The sequence below is a fragment of the Neomonachus schauinslandi genome, chromosome 4 (assembly GCF_002201575.2).
Source record: "Neomonachus schauinslandi chromosome 4, ASM220157v2, whole genome shotgun sequence".
In the NCBI taxonomy this organism is placed as follows: domain Eukaryota; kingdom Metazoa; phylum Chordata; class Mammalia; order Carnivora; family Phocidae; genus Neomonachus; species Neomonachus schauinslandi.
In genome coordinates this window covers 184653980-184673493 of record NC_058406.1, presented here as the reverse complement: position 1 = coordinate 184673493, position 19514 = coordinate 184653980, and the positions used below count along the sequence as shown (strand labels likewise).

Below are 19514 nucleotides of genomic sequence, written 5' to 3'. Positions count from 1 at the left end.
ATTGCTATTACTGCTTTGTGGTTTTTCTTTCCAGTGTTTATCCACCTCCTTTTTTGAAATATATGTTTGCATATTGAGATGATGTTATATTATACATAGTATCCTAGGTTACTTTTTGCATAGCCATATAACATAAGCTAAAAAATTTCCATTTTAATTGCTTCAAAAAGTACGTTGAAAAGATACTCAGTTTGGATGATGGAAATGTTTTAAAACAGGGTGGGTAGCAGTGATCGTTGTACTACTTTGTGAATTTACTAAAAATGATTGAATTATATACTTAAAACAAGTGAATTTCATGGTATATAAGTAACACCTCAATTAAAAAAAAGAATTTTGGTGGCTTTAGTGTGGCATGCATGATTTCAGGTGACTATTCCTTAAGTGAGTGTTGCTTCTAATTAACATAAATATTGTTGGGACTGAGTTATCAAATTCACTCCCACACATTTATTGACACCTGCCACATGATCTAGGCTTGGTCTATACGACTAGCCACTAATCAGAATCACCCTCGACCTAGACTTTGCCTGTTGTAGGAGCTCCTGTCCTGAAGGGAGGTAAATTCACCATAGTCAAATTTGCTAAGTGCTCCTGAAAATAAGAAGTGGAGGGAGGCCACTCTCCTGTTCACGGTTCAGGAAGGCTTCATAGCTGTGATGTTTAAATTGGGCCTTACAAGATTCACAAAAGTTGGCCAGATGATCAGGCAAGGAAAAAGATGCCCAGAAAAGGGATGTGTCTGACTGCCGTCTCCTTACTGTCACTGCTTGCCCCGGACTCAGCCCCTTTCCCGCTCTAGCTCTGCCACATGGGACGCTGGACTTAGGGACGGCTGGCACCTGTGACGGCCGGGCCCTGGGCTGCACTGCGGCTCTGCTTTCTCCTACCTTCTTTTCCTGTGGTCCTGGTGGGGGGCTGATACCCTGTTTGAGATGCAAAGTGATTAGTCTCGCTGTGTTTTAGTTTTTCTGAATACCTCCTCTGCAATTTCAAATTGACTACAAACAGCTTTTACTTTGGAAGGACTGCATGTTAAAATACAGAAAGAAGTCATTTATAGTGAGGACTGGAGTCACTCTTCCTTCCTTGACAGAGAAAGTTTATTTCTTGACTCATGAGCAACTTTGAAGGTGTAAGATGTAAAGGAATGCATTCACCTTGATTCCTTATGCTATTATTTTCTGAAAATGTGGTTTGGATATAAAGCTTCTCTCTCAGAGCCAGCAATGGGAGTCCCCCAGGATGCGCATGGTTGGCTCGATAAGCCTGATTTGTTTAAACATCGTCTCTTGGATGCCAGAGGTGTGAGACCAGCATTGTCTGAAACGTTCTTGTCTGTCTTTTGGACCAGTGTGGGGATATGAGGCTCTCTTGTGGCCCATAGAACAGGACTTGGGTCTGACCCTGGTCCTTTTTGGTCTGCGGCCAAGAGCAGAGCTAGAAAGCGCTGGCTCGCAGGGAGGCTATTGGGCACTTGCTGGGTGGGGTGGCCCGGAGCTGTCCATTTCTGGTTCAGTTAAGTATATGGTGTAGACTCATTGCACTCTCTGTGGAAATCCTTCAGGTACAAGGAGGAAGAGAGTGGGGAGCCAGATGGACCCTTCCTACCCCAAGAGAGGATGTTGACCCTTTCCTCCAGTGACTACCCCTTTCTCTTAGGGCCAGACTTCTCCAGAGCATGGTGTGTGTGTTTGAACCCGAGGGCTGTGGTGCAGGAACCCCCGGGGAGAGGCGGCAGGCTTCAGGTCTGCACGCTGGGCTGCACTCTTACGTGGCATGGACCCCACCCGACCATCAGATGCCATATGACCCCAGGGTGCTGTGTCCCATCAGGCGCTTGCAGCCTTTGCTTGTCATTTTCACCTGTGACGTGGAGTCCGTTGTACATACTTTCCATTGATCTGTCCCTCCAGTGCCCATGGTGTCAGTCGGAATGGTTCATCTAAGTTTTCTTCTTTAATCTATGGGTTTCGCAAGGCAATTCTGAGCATGAGAATTGCAGATTTTTTTAAGAAAGCACTGCTTCACAGATCATTTGAATTAATTCATTGTTTCATTTTTGGCCCCACCATAATCCAGTAGTTAAGGATTTTTATACTTCGTGCGTGCGCGGGCGCACACACACACACACACACACACACACACACGAGGCTAAGGCTGAATGGGAGCACAGGACGCGTCTGCACGCACAAGATTCTCTGCATGCGGCACTCACCCTGTGCTCCTGATAGCTGGGATTCACGTTCCCCAGTCCCTATTTCTGGAATGTGTTAAGTCTGGTGATGTGACTAGTTCTGAAATGCCACTGTTTTCTTTGAATCTTTCTTTGTAAAGTTTATTATAACTATTACTGCTATTTTAGGTCTGCACACTCACTGCAACCTTCTTCTGGCGATGAGACATCTACTAATGTGTCGGTCCAGCTTTACAACGGGGAGACTCAGCAGCTTGTCATTAAGCTGGAGAACATTGGGATGGAACCGTTGGAGAAACTAGAAGTCACCTCCAAAATTCTCACCACCAAAGGTGGGTTTGACCCCAGAAATGTTTATCTTCTTTATTTGCAGAAGAGATACTTTAAACAGCTAGTGCTCAGAAAGTGTAAAAGCTTCTTCCTCTTTTAGTTTGATGCCATCCTGAAATTGACGTGTGAAGAACACACGAAGGAAGATAAAAGAACAAAGAATGCACCTTTGTCCCTGGTGCTGTTTACATTTACCAGATCCTCAGGAAGAATACTCTTGAATGAATGGAGAGAAACTTTAGGGGCTCAGACATGTTACCATGTGGGATCCATCCGTCCAGCCCTGGGTTTTTCTGTGGGTTCAAGCATAGAGCCCGTGTGCTCCCTTTTAAAGGCAGGTGCTTTGTTTCCTGGTCCTGGGACACGTGAGCTGGGGTGTCGTGAGACCTGTGTTGAAGTTTTGGCTTCACCATTTACTAGCTGTTTGTCCTTTGCATGCCTCAGTTTCTTCCTGGATAGGCAGGGGAGGTAGTACTCAGCATGTAAAGTGAAGTAGCGTGCAGTGAATACTTAGTATATTAGAGGTTAGTGAGTGGTATTGATCAAGGGGAAAAGGTATCAAGAGTAATAAGTGGAAATACAGTCAGGTCATTTAATAAAGTTAGAGAACTTACACAGGCCAGTGAGGCCTAAGACAGAAGAGGGGAAGTAGGCTAGCAGAACTTGGGGGCATTTCCATGCTCCCGAAGTGGGGGTGAGGTGAGCCAGGCATACAGTGGGAGCTTGACTGCTTGTGGTTGAGTTTCTAGCGAAGGGTGTACTAGCCACATTTTACTCCCCAGCAGAGGGCTTCCTCCTCAGACTAATGTCTTTACAGTGGTAAAAACCAAGTGGAGTAAGTGTTCATTAGAAGTAGAGCCACATGCCATCTTGTAGTTCCAGTTGGAGGGAAGGGCAAGGGAAGAGTTTGGGAGAATTTGTCCTGCAAAACATTTTACCACGAAGGAAGGAATTCGGATTGTGTAAAAAAGGGTGAATCTGAGCCCATTCCACTGGGGAGAATGGCAGTGCATCTTGCATTCCCTTATTTCTCCCACAGATTCTGATGAAAGTGTGCGGGAGGGACCTGAAGCGTGTATCTGCCTGTCCTATCTGCCTGTCACCGTGTTTGCCTCTCCCCGTAGGGAAATGCTGCCTAAGTTCAGGTTCTGGCTGTCACTTCCTCATTGTGTGTTACCTTGGGCAAGTTATTTAACCTGTCCCGGACTTTTCTTCTTCTGTAAAATAACACTAATAACAGCATCTACATCACAGGGTTGTTACGAGAATTAAGTAAGATGATGTATGTAAAGTGCTTGGAACAGTGCTTGCTGTATTATTAACACTCAGATTTGTTAACACCACCACCATCACCACCATCATCACCATCACCGTTGCTGCTACCACCAACTATCACTGCTGTCACCACCATCATCTCCGCCACCACCGCCATCTCCACCATCACCGTCTCCACCACCATCACCATCACCACCATCTCCATCATCTCCATCACCACCACCTCCACCTCCATCACCACCACCACCACCACCACCACCATCTCCACCATCACCACCTCCACCACCATCACCATCACCACCATCTCCACCATCACCGCCATCACCACCCCCATCACCATCACCACCACTATAACCACCACTACCATCTCCGCCATCACCACCTCCACCACCATCACCATCACCACCATCTCCACCATCACCGCCATCACCACACCCATCACCATCACCACCATCACCTCCACCATCACCATCACCACCCTCTCCACCATCACCACCATCACCTCCACCATCACCATCTGTATCACCATCACCACCTGAACTACCATCACCTCCACCATCACCACCATCACCACCATCACCATTGCTGCCACCACCAGCAACATTGTCACCACCACCACTGCCACCCTTATTACTGTCACCATGGTCACCCCTGCTGCCATCACCATTTGTTTTCATTGCTGTGGAATGCTCTACGGTGTGAATGCACCCCACTTTATGACTGAGCGCATTTGAGTGGTTTCCATCTTGGGACTATTAAGAGTAGTGCTGCTCTTGAGTATTTTGGCACGTGCTTTGGTGGACTTCTGTAGATGTTTCTGTTGAGTATATCGCTGGGTGGTGGGATATATGTGTATTCAGCTTTAGAGCAAAACACTTTTCCAAAGTGGTTGCACTCGTTCACACCATCATTATGTGAGAGTTCTGGTTGCTCAAGTCCTCACTGGTCCTTGGCATTTGTAGTCATTTTATCCATTCTGGTGGTGAGGGGGGCGGTGTAACTGTGTAACACTGGGGTTTTAGTTTGCATTTGATGACCAGTGTAGTTTAATACCTTTAATATGGTTTTGGATACTCAGATCCTTTTTGGTACAAGTGCTTTGTCCCTTTTTCCCACTGGGTGTTCTTCCTCCTCTCTCTCTGTTTCTCTCTGTCTGTCTCCCTCTGTCTCCCCCTCTCTTCTGACTTGTAAGACTTGTGTATATTCTGAGTATGAGCTCTTTATTGGGAATAAGTGTGAATATCTTCTCCTGTGTGGTTGCCTGTGCAATCTCTTAGTGGTGCTTTGGATGAACGGAAGTTATTAATTTTAACATGGTTCACTTAATCATTTTTTTCTTCTGTGGTCATTACCCTTTGTGTCTCATTTAAAGAAACTTTGTCTACTCTTAGTCTGTGGGAAGCTTTGGTGACTCTACCTTAGTCTCATCCTTTCTTTCCCCTATTTTTGGGAGCAAGTACATACAGATTAGGTAGGAAATGCCTTTCTGACATGAAATACCTTCATGTGGTATTTGGAATTTAATCATTGGTTATAAGGTGTGGTCATTGTTGGAACCCATGAACTCCTAGTGAATGACAGATAATCACAGAGCCTGTGACGGTGAAACATGTTCTGTAACTTACTTACTGTCACAGCTTAGCAACTGGAAACCATTTTTTCCTTTTCTCAAATAAACCCAGATGGCGATCTTATGTCCACTATTTGTGTAAATAAACCCAAATGGTCATCTTGTGTCCACTGTTTGTTACGAATTTGCTGCTCCTTTCTGAAGCAGGAATTCTCCTGTTTGTCCCTTTGGAAGTCTTCGAACAACTTCCTGTTGTCCTGGACCCCAGTCACAGGGACCTGTGTGACTAGCCTCTGCCCCATGCTTCAGCCTCCTCTTTGGCCACCTCTCCCCTTAAACTCCCATCGTGCAGGTCATTTGGATTTAATTTCAGTTGCCTGGACATTCGTGCCCTCTCTTTTACACTTTAGGATAAACCACCTTCTCTCTCTAGAGCTCAGCTTGCTGACTTCCGCTCCTACCCCTTTACCTCCTCATTTCCAGTGAATTTCCCCTCTGGATTCCTGCTTAGTGGTCACCCTGGGAAACCTTCCCCACCTGGGCTCCTGGGTCCCCTCCTTTGTTGTCTCAGAGAGCATGGTGGGTCCACTTCCAAACAGCACGTTTACAAGTGAGAAAAGAAAGCTGGCCGTCTTTTAAAGTTCTCATCACAAGCTGCGATACGTTATATGTGGAATTAAATTAATAAAAACAAACAGTCGGCTGCCAAAACATACAAAGGGAATAACTCTGGTCACTTATATTCTACAGTGCCAAAAAGCTGTCAGTATTAATGAATGATCTCATATATAGGAGAAGAGGGAACAATGTCTTAAAGTGGGAACAGGAGAAGGAGTGAGGTGTTTGAGTGGGGGAAGGCAGTGGAGACTCTGTGTGGTTGCGCCATGGGTAGTGGGGAAAACGGGCAACATCTCTTTCCACGTGAGCATGATCTTTATTTGAGCCCAATGAAGTTAGCTTCTTTAAGGGCATCTTAAATGTCTGCTCCATGGGAGTCTTCCCCCTGGAATTAAATGCTTCCTTGTCTGGGCTCCTCTTTTTGTGCTGCTACGAGTTATTTTATACCTCAGTAGTGACGCTGACTTTTACGTTTTAGCACTCACCACGTGCCGGCTGAGCAGTGCTTTTAATTGTCACGTAACAGGCCTGACCGGTCTGTTACTTTACCGCTCTATCTCCGGTGCCTAAGGGTTAAGCACAATGCTTGTCATATAGTAAGTGATTAGTAAGGACAGCTAGTGCACCCACTGTGCAGGGCTGTCATGAGAGTGAAAGGTGACGGCATACGTGGAAAGCTCTTTTTTTAAAGATTTTATTTATTTATTTGACAGAGAGAGACAGCGAGAGCAGGAACACAAGCAGGGGGAGTGGGAGAGGGAGAAGCAGACTTCCCGCCGAGCAGGGAGCCCGATGCGGGGCTCGATCCCGGGACCCCGGGATCATGACCTGAGCCGAAGGCAGACGCTTAACGACTGAGCCACCCAGGCGCCCGACGTGGAAAGCTCATAATACAGTTCCGAGCACAAAAGTATGGAGCTTATGCTTGCTTTAAGAATACTGATAGTTCTCCATGTGTCCCGTCTGCAGAGGTCTGTGTGCTTCAGGCCTTGGCTGTGCGGGAGGCTGTCTGCAGGCCTCATGTTCTCTTTTCTCCCGTTCCTAATACCCCAGAAGCACCCAGAGTTTTGTCAGGGGCTCTCACGAGTCTTGGACATGTCCTGTCTCCCCTCTGAATAAACACCCTTTTCTTTAGATAAAGAAAAATTCCTGTTTTTTTTTTCCCCCATCTTCCTTGCGTTCCTGTCTTGTTTTAATCCCTGATCTTACAAACTCATTTGAAAAACCCTTTTGTATTTAGAATCGGTGATACTAATAGTGAAACGGACCTATGTGGGTGCCCTCAGGAGTCTCAACTGTAGTTTAGACCCTTACGGGGTGAGTGTGTCCCTGTGATCGTAAGTACCTGACGTGGAGATGAGCATTTGTAATCCAGTGCAGCCAGACAAAGGCTCTCTCTCAGCTTCATGTAAATTTTAATTATAATCCGTTTGTGAGCAAGTCTTTTTTTTTAAAGATTATTTGTTTATTATTTGAGAAGAATGAGAGAGCCTGAGCGGGGAGGATCAGAAGGAGAAGCAGCTTGTTTAAGATGAAAATTTCTACCTTTACTTAAATGACCATAGATTTTATTATAACAAAGCCCAAATTAAGGGAATTGATTGTACCTGCTTTTTAGCAATCTTCTAAGACACATGTGAGTATACAAACCCAAATATTCGCATACGTATGTACATAAAAACACCTCCCCCTTAATAACTTTTTTCTGCTAGTGTAATTTTTTTGACAAAAAGCAGTAACTCCACGTTTGGACTGAAGCGAGATTCTCCACTGCCCGCATTTCTCATGAGTGTTGTAGTGCTGAGTCTCTGCAGTTAGATGCAGATAGGAACGGTTCTCAGATGGTGGAGGTCAACAGCAGTAGCCCTTCCTGGATCATTGTCAACATGAAATAACCAGTTTCACTTGACTGCATGAAGCTAAACTCTAGCATTAAAATAATGACTGTTATTTCTGAAACTGAATCCCACAGGGGAAAAATTAGAGACATATGCTCACTACTGATTTATGTTTATCAGTTTGTTCTTTGCAGCATATTGTTGCATAGGATTTTTTTTTTTGAGGTCAAGCCTGACAATTTTTTACATCGAATTATAAATGACATACAGTATTTTATTAGCTTCAAGTATATAACATAGTGGTTTGATATTTTCATACATTATGAAATGATCATGATAGGTCTAGTTCCCATCTGTCACCACACAAAGGTATGTTCTGACTCTCTTCCCTATGCTGTCCGTGACATCCCTATGATTTAGTTATTTTATAACAGGAAGTTTGTACACATCCATCCCCTTTATCTACTTTGCCCATTCCCCGACCCCCTCCTCTGGCAGTCACCAGTTTGTTCTGTGTATTTATGAGTCTATTTCTCTTTTGTTCTGTCTATTCATTTGTCTTATGTCTTAGAGTCCACATAGGAGTGAAATCGTGCGGTATTTGTGTTTCTCTGTCTTACTTCACTTAGCATAATACCCACTAGCTCATCCACATCATTGCAAATGGCAAGATTGCATTCTTTTATGGCTGAGGAGTATTCCATCGTGTAAATACACGACATCTTCTTTATCCATTCCTCATTTGATGGACACTTAGGCTGCTTCCGTGTCTCTGCTGCCGTAGATAATGCTGCAGTGAACCTAGAGGTGCATATACTTTTTTTGAATTAGTGTTTTTGTTTCCTTCAGATAAATTCCAAGAAGTGGAATTGCTGGGTCCTATGGTAGTTCTAGTTTTAATTTTTTGAGCATAGGATTTTGAAAAATTTCTCTGGATATTCCATGTTGTACCACGGTAATGAAAGGAAGAAACAGAAAGGTCCACTTTTGAGGCGTAAAAATGAATTAAACCTGAAAATGAAGCTGTTGGGCTTTCTGTCCTGCATGGCCCGAGAGACTTCTTGTCTCTCTGCGTTTCCTCTGTGTCATTACTTAGATGTAAATACTGTGGTTATTTGCACTGGAGGGTGAATAAGCTGTTCTCTGTGAGTGGCTTTACCTATTGTTTGAATGTGTCACTCTTAAGCCACGGAACTTAAAGAAAAATAAGCAGTGAGAAATGTTTCTCAGTATACCACAGGCTTGGGAATCGTTAGATTCTGAACAAAGTCCTGAAGCAGGACTTGGAGCCTATTTACTGACTCCTTTTTTGTGGGTGGGGGTATAGATTGGGGTGCAGGGTTCAAGTGCATCTTGAGCTGTGCTGTTGCTTGCCTGTGTGTTCCGCGGAACCAGCCCGGGTCCTCTGGTTCCTGTGTCATTTTCCTCCCCTTCCTAATTGCTCTGGCCGCTTAGCTCTGTCCGAGCAGAGTGTCCAGCATGGGCTCTCTCCAGCCAGTGAGAGGCACGATGGGGTTTGGAGTCTGACAGCTTTGGCTTCCAGCCCCAGCTCCGGTACTTACCGGTTGCATGACTAGTCCTGAGCAAGCCGTGTGACTCCTTGGGGATGAGAGTTCCAGTGCGGGCTCTCCCCGGGACCCTTCCCTCTCTCTCTCGTGGTCATTTGAGAACAAGCGGGAATGCCTCTGGAGCACCTGGCACAGTGCCTGGCACACGGCCGCTGGTTCCCTTCCCTTTATGTGGGGGAGTGAGCCGGGGCTTCTCCTCCCCATTTTCCACGTCTTCTGCCCGGCCCTGGGAAACCAGGGCATCAGAGTTGTTTCTAAGTTGCTTTTGTTATGCTATTTTTATATAATTTTTTTTTTTGAAAATATGGCAATATAGGGCAAAATTTAAAAAAATTCTTGTAGAAAAGTGGTTTATTACTTGTTAGCATTGTGAAAGCATGGTGTCTTGGGGAGTGGGAAAAAGGACTCAATATATCCCTCCGTTGTCATGCCAGGTCCCACTTGCATGCTTGGGCATGGACGCAGGTCCCGGGGAGCTGGGAGCAGGCTGCTGTGGGCTGCAGTGGGTTGGGGGGCCAGGAGGGAACCCCCAGGATCAGGCTGTCCTCAGAGGTAGACATAGCTGTTGTGATTCCCATTACAGTCTTTGGCACCAAACATACATCCTGGCTTTGCCACTTACTGGTGGCATGACTTGGACGTGCTTACCACTTCTGTGGCCGTCGGATTCTGCGTCCCCGGGAGAGGACTATGTGGTCCTTCCGGGCATTGGCATATGTGTGCCTCGCGTCATGAGGGGTCAGTACGCAGCAGGTCTTCCTGTCACCTGTTGTCACTGTCTTGATGTTGCCTTCACTGTTACAAAAGTGTCTGTTCTGGGACGCCTGAGTGGCTTAGTCGTTAAGTGTCTGCCTTCGGCTCTGGTCATGATCCCAGGGTCCTGGGATTGAGCCCCACATCGGGCTCCCTGCTCGGCGGGAAGCCTGCTTCTCTCTCTCCCACTCCCCCTGCTTGTGTTCCTTCTCTCGCTGTGTCTCTCTCTGTCAAATAAATAAATAAAATCTTAAAAAAAAAAGGGTTGTTCTTCTCTCACTTTTACTAAAGTCTTTTTACAAAGCTTTCTTATACTCCGTTTCTTAGCCCAGCATTCGGAGAAACCTCCCATCTGGCTTGCTGCCTGCTTTCTTTCTTCCCGCCGCCATGCTTGGGGAGCAGGACAGCAGTGACCCCTGTCCTCGTGGGGCTGGCATGGGCAGAAGCCGGATGGTAGCACGTGTGCCGTGGGCCACGAGGCAGCGGGAAGGTCCCCTCTCAGTTCTTCTTCCCATTTGTCCCTACACCAGTTGTCCGTCCTTTTGCTCAGGTCTTCAACAAGCCTTTCCTGAGCACCGCCTACATGGTGGCCATTGTGTGGGGCACTGGGACACCCAGGAATCAGCTCCAAGTCCCTGTCCTCTGGGGTGTGGAGCGTGCTTCCGCAGTCTTTGTCCCCTAGCTACCTGTGGCCACAGTTGGATGTAGTCATAGTTTTGCTAACTCTCAGGTGTCCTGGGTGCCTCTCACATCCCATCCATCATTCACATGCCAGTCCCCACACTACCTCCTGAAAGCTTTCCTGACCCCCTCAGATGGAGTCATGCCGCTCCTACTGTACGTAGCCTTGCTTACACTCTGTTACAGTAACACTCACTTCACTTGGTTTTGTGTTACTCAACAGTCAGGGATTTATATCACATTTCTATATACTCATCATGCCAGGCCCATGAATAATCCATGAATCCTGTCCTGAAGGAGCTCACGATTCAGTGCAGGGAGTCGGGCATGTTCACGGAATGGGATTAAGTTCCGATTGCACATCTCATATGATTTCTGCCACCTGTGAGTAAGCACAGTGAGTGGATCGACTGCTGTACTCCTAGGAAGACATTGGAATTCATGAATGTCTAGAACTCATCCAGCTCTGTGTCCCTGGTGTACATGACTGCAGTGGCCTTCTCGAACAGTTGGCGTGTTGCACAGCTGTGGGGTCATGATGGAAAAGTTTACAAACCCCATTCATTGGAAGACCAAGTGGAATGCCTTTTAATCACTGCTATAAGACCTGATATGTTCAGCTTACTAGGAGCATGGGTGAGAAGTAAACAAGCAGGACAGGGAGGACAGAGGAATTTAGGATGTCTGGCCCTGCAGTGTGGGAACTTTTTTTTTTAAAGATTTTATTTGAGAGACAGGGAGAGCACAAACGGGGGTGGGAGAGGAGCAGAGGAAGAAGGAGAAGCAGGCTCCCTGCTGAGCAGGGAGCCCAATGTGGGGCTCAATCCCAGGACCCTGAGATCATGACCTGAGCCGAAGGCAGACACTGACTGAGCCACCCAGGTGCCCCAGTTTGGGAACTTTTGTTGTTTGGGGCCTGTGGTGTTTCAGTCTGACAGCATGTAGCTGCCAGGTGCTCTGATGTCCACTTCTGTGGGGCTTGGGCTTCCCCAAGAGGTATAGACGTCCAGGAATGCTGATGCAAACAGTTAAAATGAGGAAGAGGGGTGCCCGGGTGGCTCGGTCGGTTGAGCACCCGACTCTTGATTTCGGCTCAGGTCGTGATCTCGGGGTCGTGAGATTGAGCCTTGCATTGGGCTCTGCACTGGCTCTTTCACAGGCTTGTTGTCAGGGTTAGACCAGGCAACATCTTGGGGTAGGTGGACTCCTGGCTCCCCCCACTCCTGTGTGGCCTTGGGCAGCTGGCCAAGAGGGGATGGTAGCCAGACGTGGATTCAGTGACACAGTGCACGTGAAGATCCTCGCACGGTGCCTGCCTCGTGGAAGTGCTCCCTACACGTCAGCCGCCCCGTGGTTGCTGTGTGGGTGACGGCCCCTAGCTTGCACCAGATGTTTGTTTCCTGCCCTGCCCTCCTTCGGGGGGGTCTGTCTGTGGGTGCCCCCCACAGCCCATCTGAGATCCCAGGTGATGGTGTCTCTAATTCTGCGTCTCCCTTACAACCTGCTGCCTCTGGATGTCTGTGAGACATCCAGCCTTTCGTGCTCTGCAGCCAGGGCTGCGGGGAGCCCCGAGGACATCTCACAGCTCATTTGAGCACAGTTGATCTCTCAGTTGCAACACTTTTGAGAAATGAAAAGTCCTCCAACAGCCAAGAATAGTGCTGTAATTATAGGTTTTAGTTTCGTTTCTGCCCCCCTCCTCTGGTGATGAATTCCTGCTACACTGGACTGATGGCCGAGAGCATTCGTTCTTTCCTACAACTCTGGGGCCTCAGCAGGTGCACTTCCTAGTTCCAGCTCCTAGCATAGCGAGTCCTATCTTAGTTATATGCCGCCCTGATTTGGGTAGTGCATTAGTTCAGCAGTTTTGAACCTGTTCTGTATGTGATGGCAATATAAACTTGTAAGAAATTTTCAGATTGAGGGGCGCCTGGGTGGCTCAGTCGTTAAGCGTCTTCCTTCGGCTCAGGTCATGATCCCAGAGTCCTGGGATTGAGTCCCGCATCGGGCTCCCTGCTGCACGGGAAGCCTGCTTCTCCCTCTCCTGCTCCCCCTACTTGTGTTCCCTCTCTCTCTGTCTCTCTGTCAAATAAATAAATACAATCTTTAAAAGAAAAGAAAAGGAAGAACATTGTCTGTCACCTGGTCTGAGCTTTTGGGGGCTTCTCCTCTGCCCTCCATCCTTGTTCCTTCCTAAAATCAGAGATCTTCCACCCAGGCATGTGTAGTTTTATAGGCAGGGAGCACTTCTTCTTCTTTTTTTTTAAAAGATTTTATTTACTTATTTGAGAGAGAGAGTGAGAGAGAGAAGAGAGAGAACAAGCAGGGGGAGGGGGAGAGGGAGAAGCAGACTCCCAGCTGAGCAGGGAGCCTGATTTGGGGCTCGATCCCAGGACCCTGAGATCATGACCTGAGCCAAAGGCAGATGCCTCACCGACTAAGCCACCCAGGTGCCCCATAGGGAGCCTTTCTTATTTACCTCTTTTCCCCCAGAACAGAGCACTGTGCCTGCCCTGGGGACATTCAGTGGCTGTGCGGTGAGTGCTCACTGGGTGAATGGAAGGGGCAAGGCAAACAGCACGGTGCTCTGTGGTTTCCCCAGGCCACCTCCATGTGCCAGGCCGCTGTGCCGAGGCCGCCGTGCCTCATTGTATCTTGGTGCCGACTCCAGAGTTGTCTCCACCCGCTGACGAGGCGTCTTGGGACGACGGAGGAGAGCTGTCATGGGCGGTGTCAGATTCCTGTTTGTCTGATCCTGAAGCTCACCATTTGGCTATGACTTTTGATTTCCTACCATGTCTTTTCAAGGTCCTCTATCCCATCACCTTAGTGATGTTTTCATTATAAGTACTCTGCACTCTGGTTGGGAAGCTGAGTAGGTTAATGTTCCAGATGAGCAGCGAGAGGCAGAACGTTTAATGCAAAGAGCCTGCTGTTCGCTGGTCCTGGCCCTGACCTTGGTTCTTTTACCTCTAGCTGTTTGACTAGGGGTAAGTTGTTTAAACTCTCTGAGCTTTAGTTGCCTCTTTTATAACATGGGAATAATATAGCTGCAGTCTGAAGTTAGAAGATAGTACTTAATAGATGGTTATATCAATTATTGTTTTTATAAAGAACTCCAGGGGAGGAATCTGTCTTGCTCCCTGGACCTCCCCCTTGCTGCCCCACAGAGCCTGTTGGCATGGGGAGTGGAGAGCAGAGACGGAGCTTCCCTCATTAGCTTGGACCGGCTTCTCCTAAGTCTGGTCCGTTCTTCCTCGGCATCTGCGCAGTTTGCATAGTGCAGCAGAGCTCATCCGCTGCTTCCGAGAAGTTGATCCAGCTGGCGGATTGAGTCTGGGGGCTCAGGGACACACGTGCCCCAAGTGATTGCTGTCCTTGTCATCAGTCCACATTATCGTCGGGCCCTGATAGAGGGCACCGGGAAAAGCGGCTGCATTGGTTTAGAATCCCACCTCCCTCTCCTGAGGGGGCGCATCGGTGCTCAGCACGCTCAGTCCTGTCTGTGGGCTTGCAGACCAGGTCCACGGGGCTTCTCCCCATGTTACACTGTGGCAGGGGGCTGGGGCAGATTTAGACACCACACTGAGAGGTTAGCGTGCGTGCATGTGTATTATGTATGTGAAAGTGTATATATTACCTCTTTGTAGAAAATTCAGAAAATAAAAGCAATTTGAAATTACCTGTGATCCCACTACTCAGAGAGGACCAACATTAACTTGTTGGTATGCTATCCCTATATTTTTTCTCCATGTGAACATTTTTATGCAGTGAAGTCCCAGTGTACGTTCAATCTGGTAATCTGCTTTTTTCATGTCACTTTTTCCCCATCTGTTCTAAGTCTAAATCTGAAACGTCTTGGAATACATTTGTCCGTCCCACATTGAACGCTTCCTGAGTGCCCCCCACGTGCCCAGCGCTGTTCCTCATTGAGTGGGAAGGACGCTGATGGCAGCCAGCACTGCTGCACGCTTCCTGAGCGCCAAGCACAGGCCGGGAGCCTCCATGCAACTTACCTGCTCCCCGCGCAGCTCCGTGGAGGGGAGCTAGGCTGATCCAGCAGGAATCGCTAACATGAGTTGGGGGCCAGACCTTGTTCTGATTGTTTTACTTTCATTAGCTCATTTTTTCTCCACGACAACCCATTTTATAGATGAGCACACTGAGGCACGTGGAAGTTTGGTGACTTATCTAGGGATGCCCAACTAGAGCTAGGAGTTGAACCCAGGCAGTTTTCTCCTAAACCGGGCATTCTTAACCAGCATGGGCCCTCCCTCTCCAGGAAGTGGTGAGCTTCAAAGGCAAGGTCTGGCCCCTGTCTTGCAGTTGGTGGAAGAGTGAGCTGCTTGACACAGGCAGTGATGTTCTAACAGAGGTGGGCACTTCAGAGCCCAGAGGAGCAACGTGGGATGGGAAAGGCATCAGAGCAAAGAAGCTTCAGGGTTGGGTTGTGAAGGATGAGTCAGAATCTGCCATGTAGGAAAGTGGGCTGGGAGAGCTCAGTGGGGAAGCAGTGTGTGTGGATGGGTAACTGGGGCTCAGAGGGTGAGGCCAGGCGGCTCCAGACACTTCAATGTTGTTGCGGCCCATCCTCTGGTTCAGCGGGAATGCACCCCAGAGCCCTCACCTGGTTCCTGCCCATGCGGGGGAAACCTGTGTTTGAAACATAGGCCTGCTGGAATCTTCGGGAGGGGCTTTTGCAGGGCCTCAGGGTCCTAGCCGGTGTTGGCACTTCATACCGAGGTTGGCCAGTCCTGCTAGAGAGGTTGGCTAGGCTGGTTAAAGAAGTTAGCATGCACTTCGGTACCCTGGGAGTTTGGGACCTGGCCTTCCAGCAGGGAGGGCCCAAATGATGTTCTCCCTGGTGTCCCATAGCCTGGCATCTCGTATCCCCTTCCATTCTGAAATAATGCACTGGAGTGGAAAACAGAGGTAAAGAACAGAGTAAGTAGGTTAACGTGTATTTATAGACTGTGAATTACTGGGTTCTTGAGAGGATTTTGGTCCTTTCACTGGTTTGGGAGCCAAGGCGCTCGCTTCCGTTGTGGAGTCGGGCTGGTGCAGCCCGGGAACACAGGCGGCGGGCAGTGTGACTTCCGGGGCTGCCGCTCAGGCCACAGGTCAGGTCAGCTTGTGATGCTGCATCAGTGTTTTCTGCCCGCGCTCAAAGGTGGAAGAATGCTCAGCACCCACGGAGAGCCTGTGCAGAAGACGGTAGGAAGGTGAAGGCAGGGCCAGCGCCGGCATCCCCACAGCCGCTACGCTGGCATGTACGGGCAGGTCCAGGGTCACCCGATCAAGTTCCCACTCCTTGTCTGTCTCTCTCTCTTTTTAAAGATTTTATTTATTGATTTATTTTAGAGAGAGAGAGAGAGCGTGCACATACAGAGAGGGGGAGGGCAGAGGGAGAGGAAAAGCAGACTCCACGCTGAGTGCAGAGCCCGAGGCAGGTCTCGATCCCACGACCCCGAGATCATGACCTGAGCTGAAACCAAGAGTCGACGCTTAACCGACTGTGCCCCCCAGGCGCCCCTCCCGCTCCATCTTTTTAACCTGCCTGGCTTCTCCCCACCTTCCCAGCTGTGTCTCAATAGCAGTCTCTCCAGGGTGTTGCATCTTTGGCTGCGGGCAGGTCCCCCACTGTCCCGGTCTGTGGTGACTCTGCCCCATGTGGTCGTCAGTCTTATGTCCCAGGAGCCAGCAAGCCCCATGATCATCATCCCTTTCCCCACTACCCATCTTTCCCTCGGTCATTCTGAATTAATGTGGTAACGCGCATTTACGGAGCCTCTGCTTACCTGTGAACTAGTGGGATTGGGGATGCTGCGGTGTAGCTCGTACTTGCTGAGCGCCGGTTGCATGCCACGTCTTGTCCGTACTAGCTAGATGACCTTGATCAAGTACCTTCACCTTCTTGGTTTCCTGTGGGGATGAGAGCCACTAGTCCACTGGGTTGTGGTGGCGATCGAGTGAGATCGCCTGCGTGTGGAAAGGGTCTGGCCTATTCGAGGTGTGCAGTGAGTACCTGAGTCAACAGAGGGATGTGGCATGGCTTCTAAGTGCCTTGTGTGGACACTGCCCCATCTGCTCCTGCTTGTTCGCACCCATCTCTGAGGGGCCATGGAGAATAAGTGCGGTCTGGTAGGTGTGCTATGGCCAGAGCACAGCAGCTGGTTCTGGAGGGACTGTGCCTGGGCCATGCACACTGTGTGGACCGTGTTCGCAGCGTGGGTCGGCCCACGCTGGGTGACTTCTGGGTCCCGAGAGCAGGACTTCATGTTTGCTTCTGCCTTGAGCTGCCTCCATGTGGGAAGTGGATGAGTATAGTGGCCCCGGAACCGTTGGCATGCTCTGGTTTTTGACCAGGGACAAGTGACTTAATCTCTTGAAGCCTTGGCTGCCTTATTCTGACAGAGGACATTTAGCACCGAGCACTGGTTCCCAGAAAGGTAAGTAAGCCAGAGATGGAAGCAGTAGCAAGTTGGGGGCTGACGGGTCTATGGGAGGAGGGGAAGTAGCAGAGCCAGGGAGCTGGGCCCTGAGCGGGGAACCGCAGCAGGGCCTTCTCGGTGGAAGGAGGGGCCTGTTTGAATGCTCTCCTATCACCTGGTTGGCAAGCAGAGGGTCTCACCTCAGGGTGATGCGGATGGCCCAGCACGTGACCCTGGGCCTCTGACAGCGATAACAGCAGTTTACTCGTCACACACAGAGCCCCGGGGAGGAGGACACCACGTGCACACAGGGCCACGTGGGGGTGACCCTCAGGAACAGAGGGAAGCCAGGGGCTGCAGGAGGCAGGCTCTGTAGTCACAGGGGGTGGGTGCCCCTGGTTCCTGCGGGAGGCTGTCATTGACTTGCTTGAATCAGTCCATGGCTGGCTGGGAACTGAAACCCGCCATTTGGGGGTCAGCAGGGACTGCTCCCGGGAGGAGCATTGTTTGGGGGGCGGGGGGGCTGGGGGGACAGGGGCATTCATGGATGCAGGGTGGGGGCCGGACTTGTGGTGGGGCCGGTCCAGGCCCTCCTGGTTCCACGAGATGCTGAGGCGGCACTTGATGTTAGGCCTTGATTTCAGGCCTGAAGCAGGGGTTGTCTGGCAGGTGTGGGAGCCATGAAGGTGACACAGCTCCTTCCAAACCGCACAAATGGGGCCTCCCCGCCCTGCCTCCTTCCCGTCTCCCTTCTTCCCCTCAGTGCATTAGCGCCTTTAGTTTTTACAGCACTTCACAGACACTGCTGCCCTGTGATATGGGAGTTGTCACCCCATTTCCACACGGAGACACCTTGGCTCAAAGGCCTCATTACGCTCGTCTGCTCCACTTAGTCAGAGGCGGAAAGGCATCAGACCCAAGGCCATCTGGCTCTGACCTGCAGGATCTCTCCAAGACGGAGGCGGATTTGTCGGACAGTGCAGGAGCCCCCTCTGCAGGCTCCGCAGGTCCCGGGCGCAGCACCCAGTCCTGGGTTTCTGATTTTGAATCCTTGTTTCCTGAAGAGGGTCTCTCCTACTCACTGTGCTTCTCCCACTCGACGTGGATCTGTTTCTCCTTAAGGTGACATGACCTAGACAGTCCTTGTTGTGGGGGAATTCCGTTTAGCTCCGATTCTGTTTATAAGAGCAAAGGGTGCATTGATTTTGTTGGCGAGAGGAAGCCGAGCAGTAGGAGCGGGGATGCTCTGGCCCCCCGTGCCTTGCAATACCCATGAGTCTGGAATTTTCTTGATACTTTGATCTATCACATTTTAAATGGTTTGCCTTTTCCTTTGCTTTTGGGGCTGCATCAGGATTTTCCAGGGGGATTGGTAAGTCGCATATTGCCTCAGTTCTGCCATCCTTATCACCACTGTCATTGTCATTGTAGAAAAACTGTACGGCGACTTCTTGAGCTGGAACCTGGAAGAAACCCTTGCCCAGTTTCCTCTGCAGCCGGGGAAGGTGGCCACTTTCGTGGTCAACATCAAGGTGAAGTTGGATTTCTCGTGCCAGGAGAATCTCCTCCAAGACCTCAGTGACGGTAAGTCCCCCCCCGCCGGCGCCCCCCAGTCTTCATCAGCAGGTCGTGGCTCCTTGGCCCCTGCTGCCCGCTCATTGTAACTTGCTTGCCAGTCATTAGCTCGAGCTGACTGAGACTTCTCCTGGGCACTCAGTTCGCCCACTGAGTTCCTCTATAGTTCTGAAAGGAATAAAGGTACTTTCTTATTAAATCATTTCTTAATTCACGCTTTTTACTATTTTGTGCTCATTTGCCAGGAGGTCATCTTAAATTTGTGGAATTACTGCATTTTTTCAAGTATAACTGCTGTGATCTAATTAGCTATGGTGATAAAGTTCTCCTTCAGAGACTGGTGGTTTCTGCAAGGAGGTGGCGTCTGGAGAAAATGGGCATTTATACTCGTTGTAGCATTAGGACTAGCTGATTAGGAGTAGGATTTACTGGATTAATTGTGTCAGATTACGAATGGGTGTATGCATTCATACGTTCATTTGGAGGCACTGTGGGGTGTATTAGTTAGTTCAGGCTGTCATAACAAGATCCACAGACTGTGTCCACATGACAGAAACTGATTTCCCGAAGTTCCGAAGGCTAGAAGTCTGAGATCAGGGTGCTAAGCATGTTCTTATGAGGACAGCAACCCTGTTGGATTAGGGCCCCTCCCTTATGACCTCACTTAACCTTTATCAC

At 49.2% G+C, this 19514-nt stretch overlaps 1 protein-coding gene across 2 annotated transcripts in view; it reads left to right on the top strand.

The window, feature by feature from the left end:
- TRAPPC9 (trafficking protein particle complex subunit 9) overlaps positions 1–19514 on the top strand; it is a 572354-nt gene that overhangs the window by 122804 nt on the left and 430036 nt on the right. For both annotated transcript variants that reach the window (XM_021688817.2, XM_044914681.1), the window contains 2 exons: positions 2366–2529; positions 18693–18845. In XM_021688817.2, coding sequence (XP_021544492.1) covers positions 2366–2529; positions 18693–18845 — 317 coding nt within the window. The remainder of the gene's footprint in view (positions 1–2365; positions 2530–18692; positions 18846–19514) is intronic.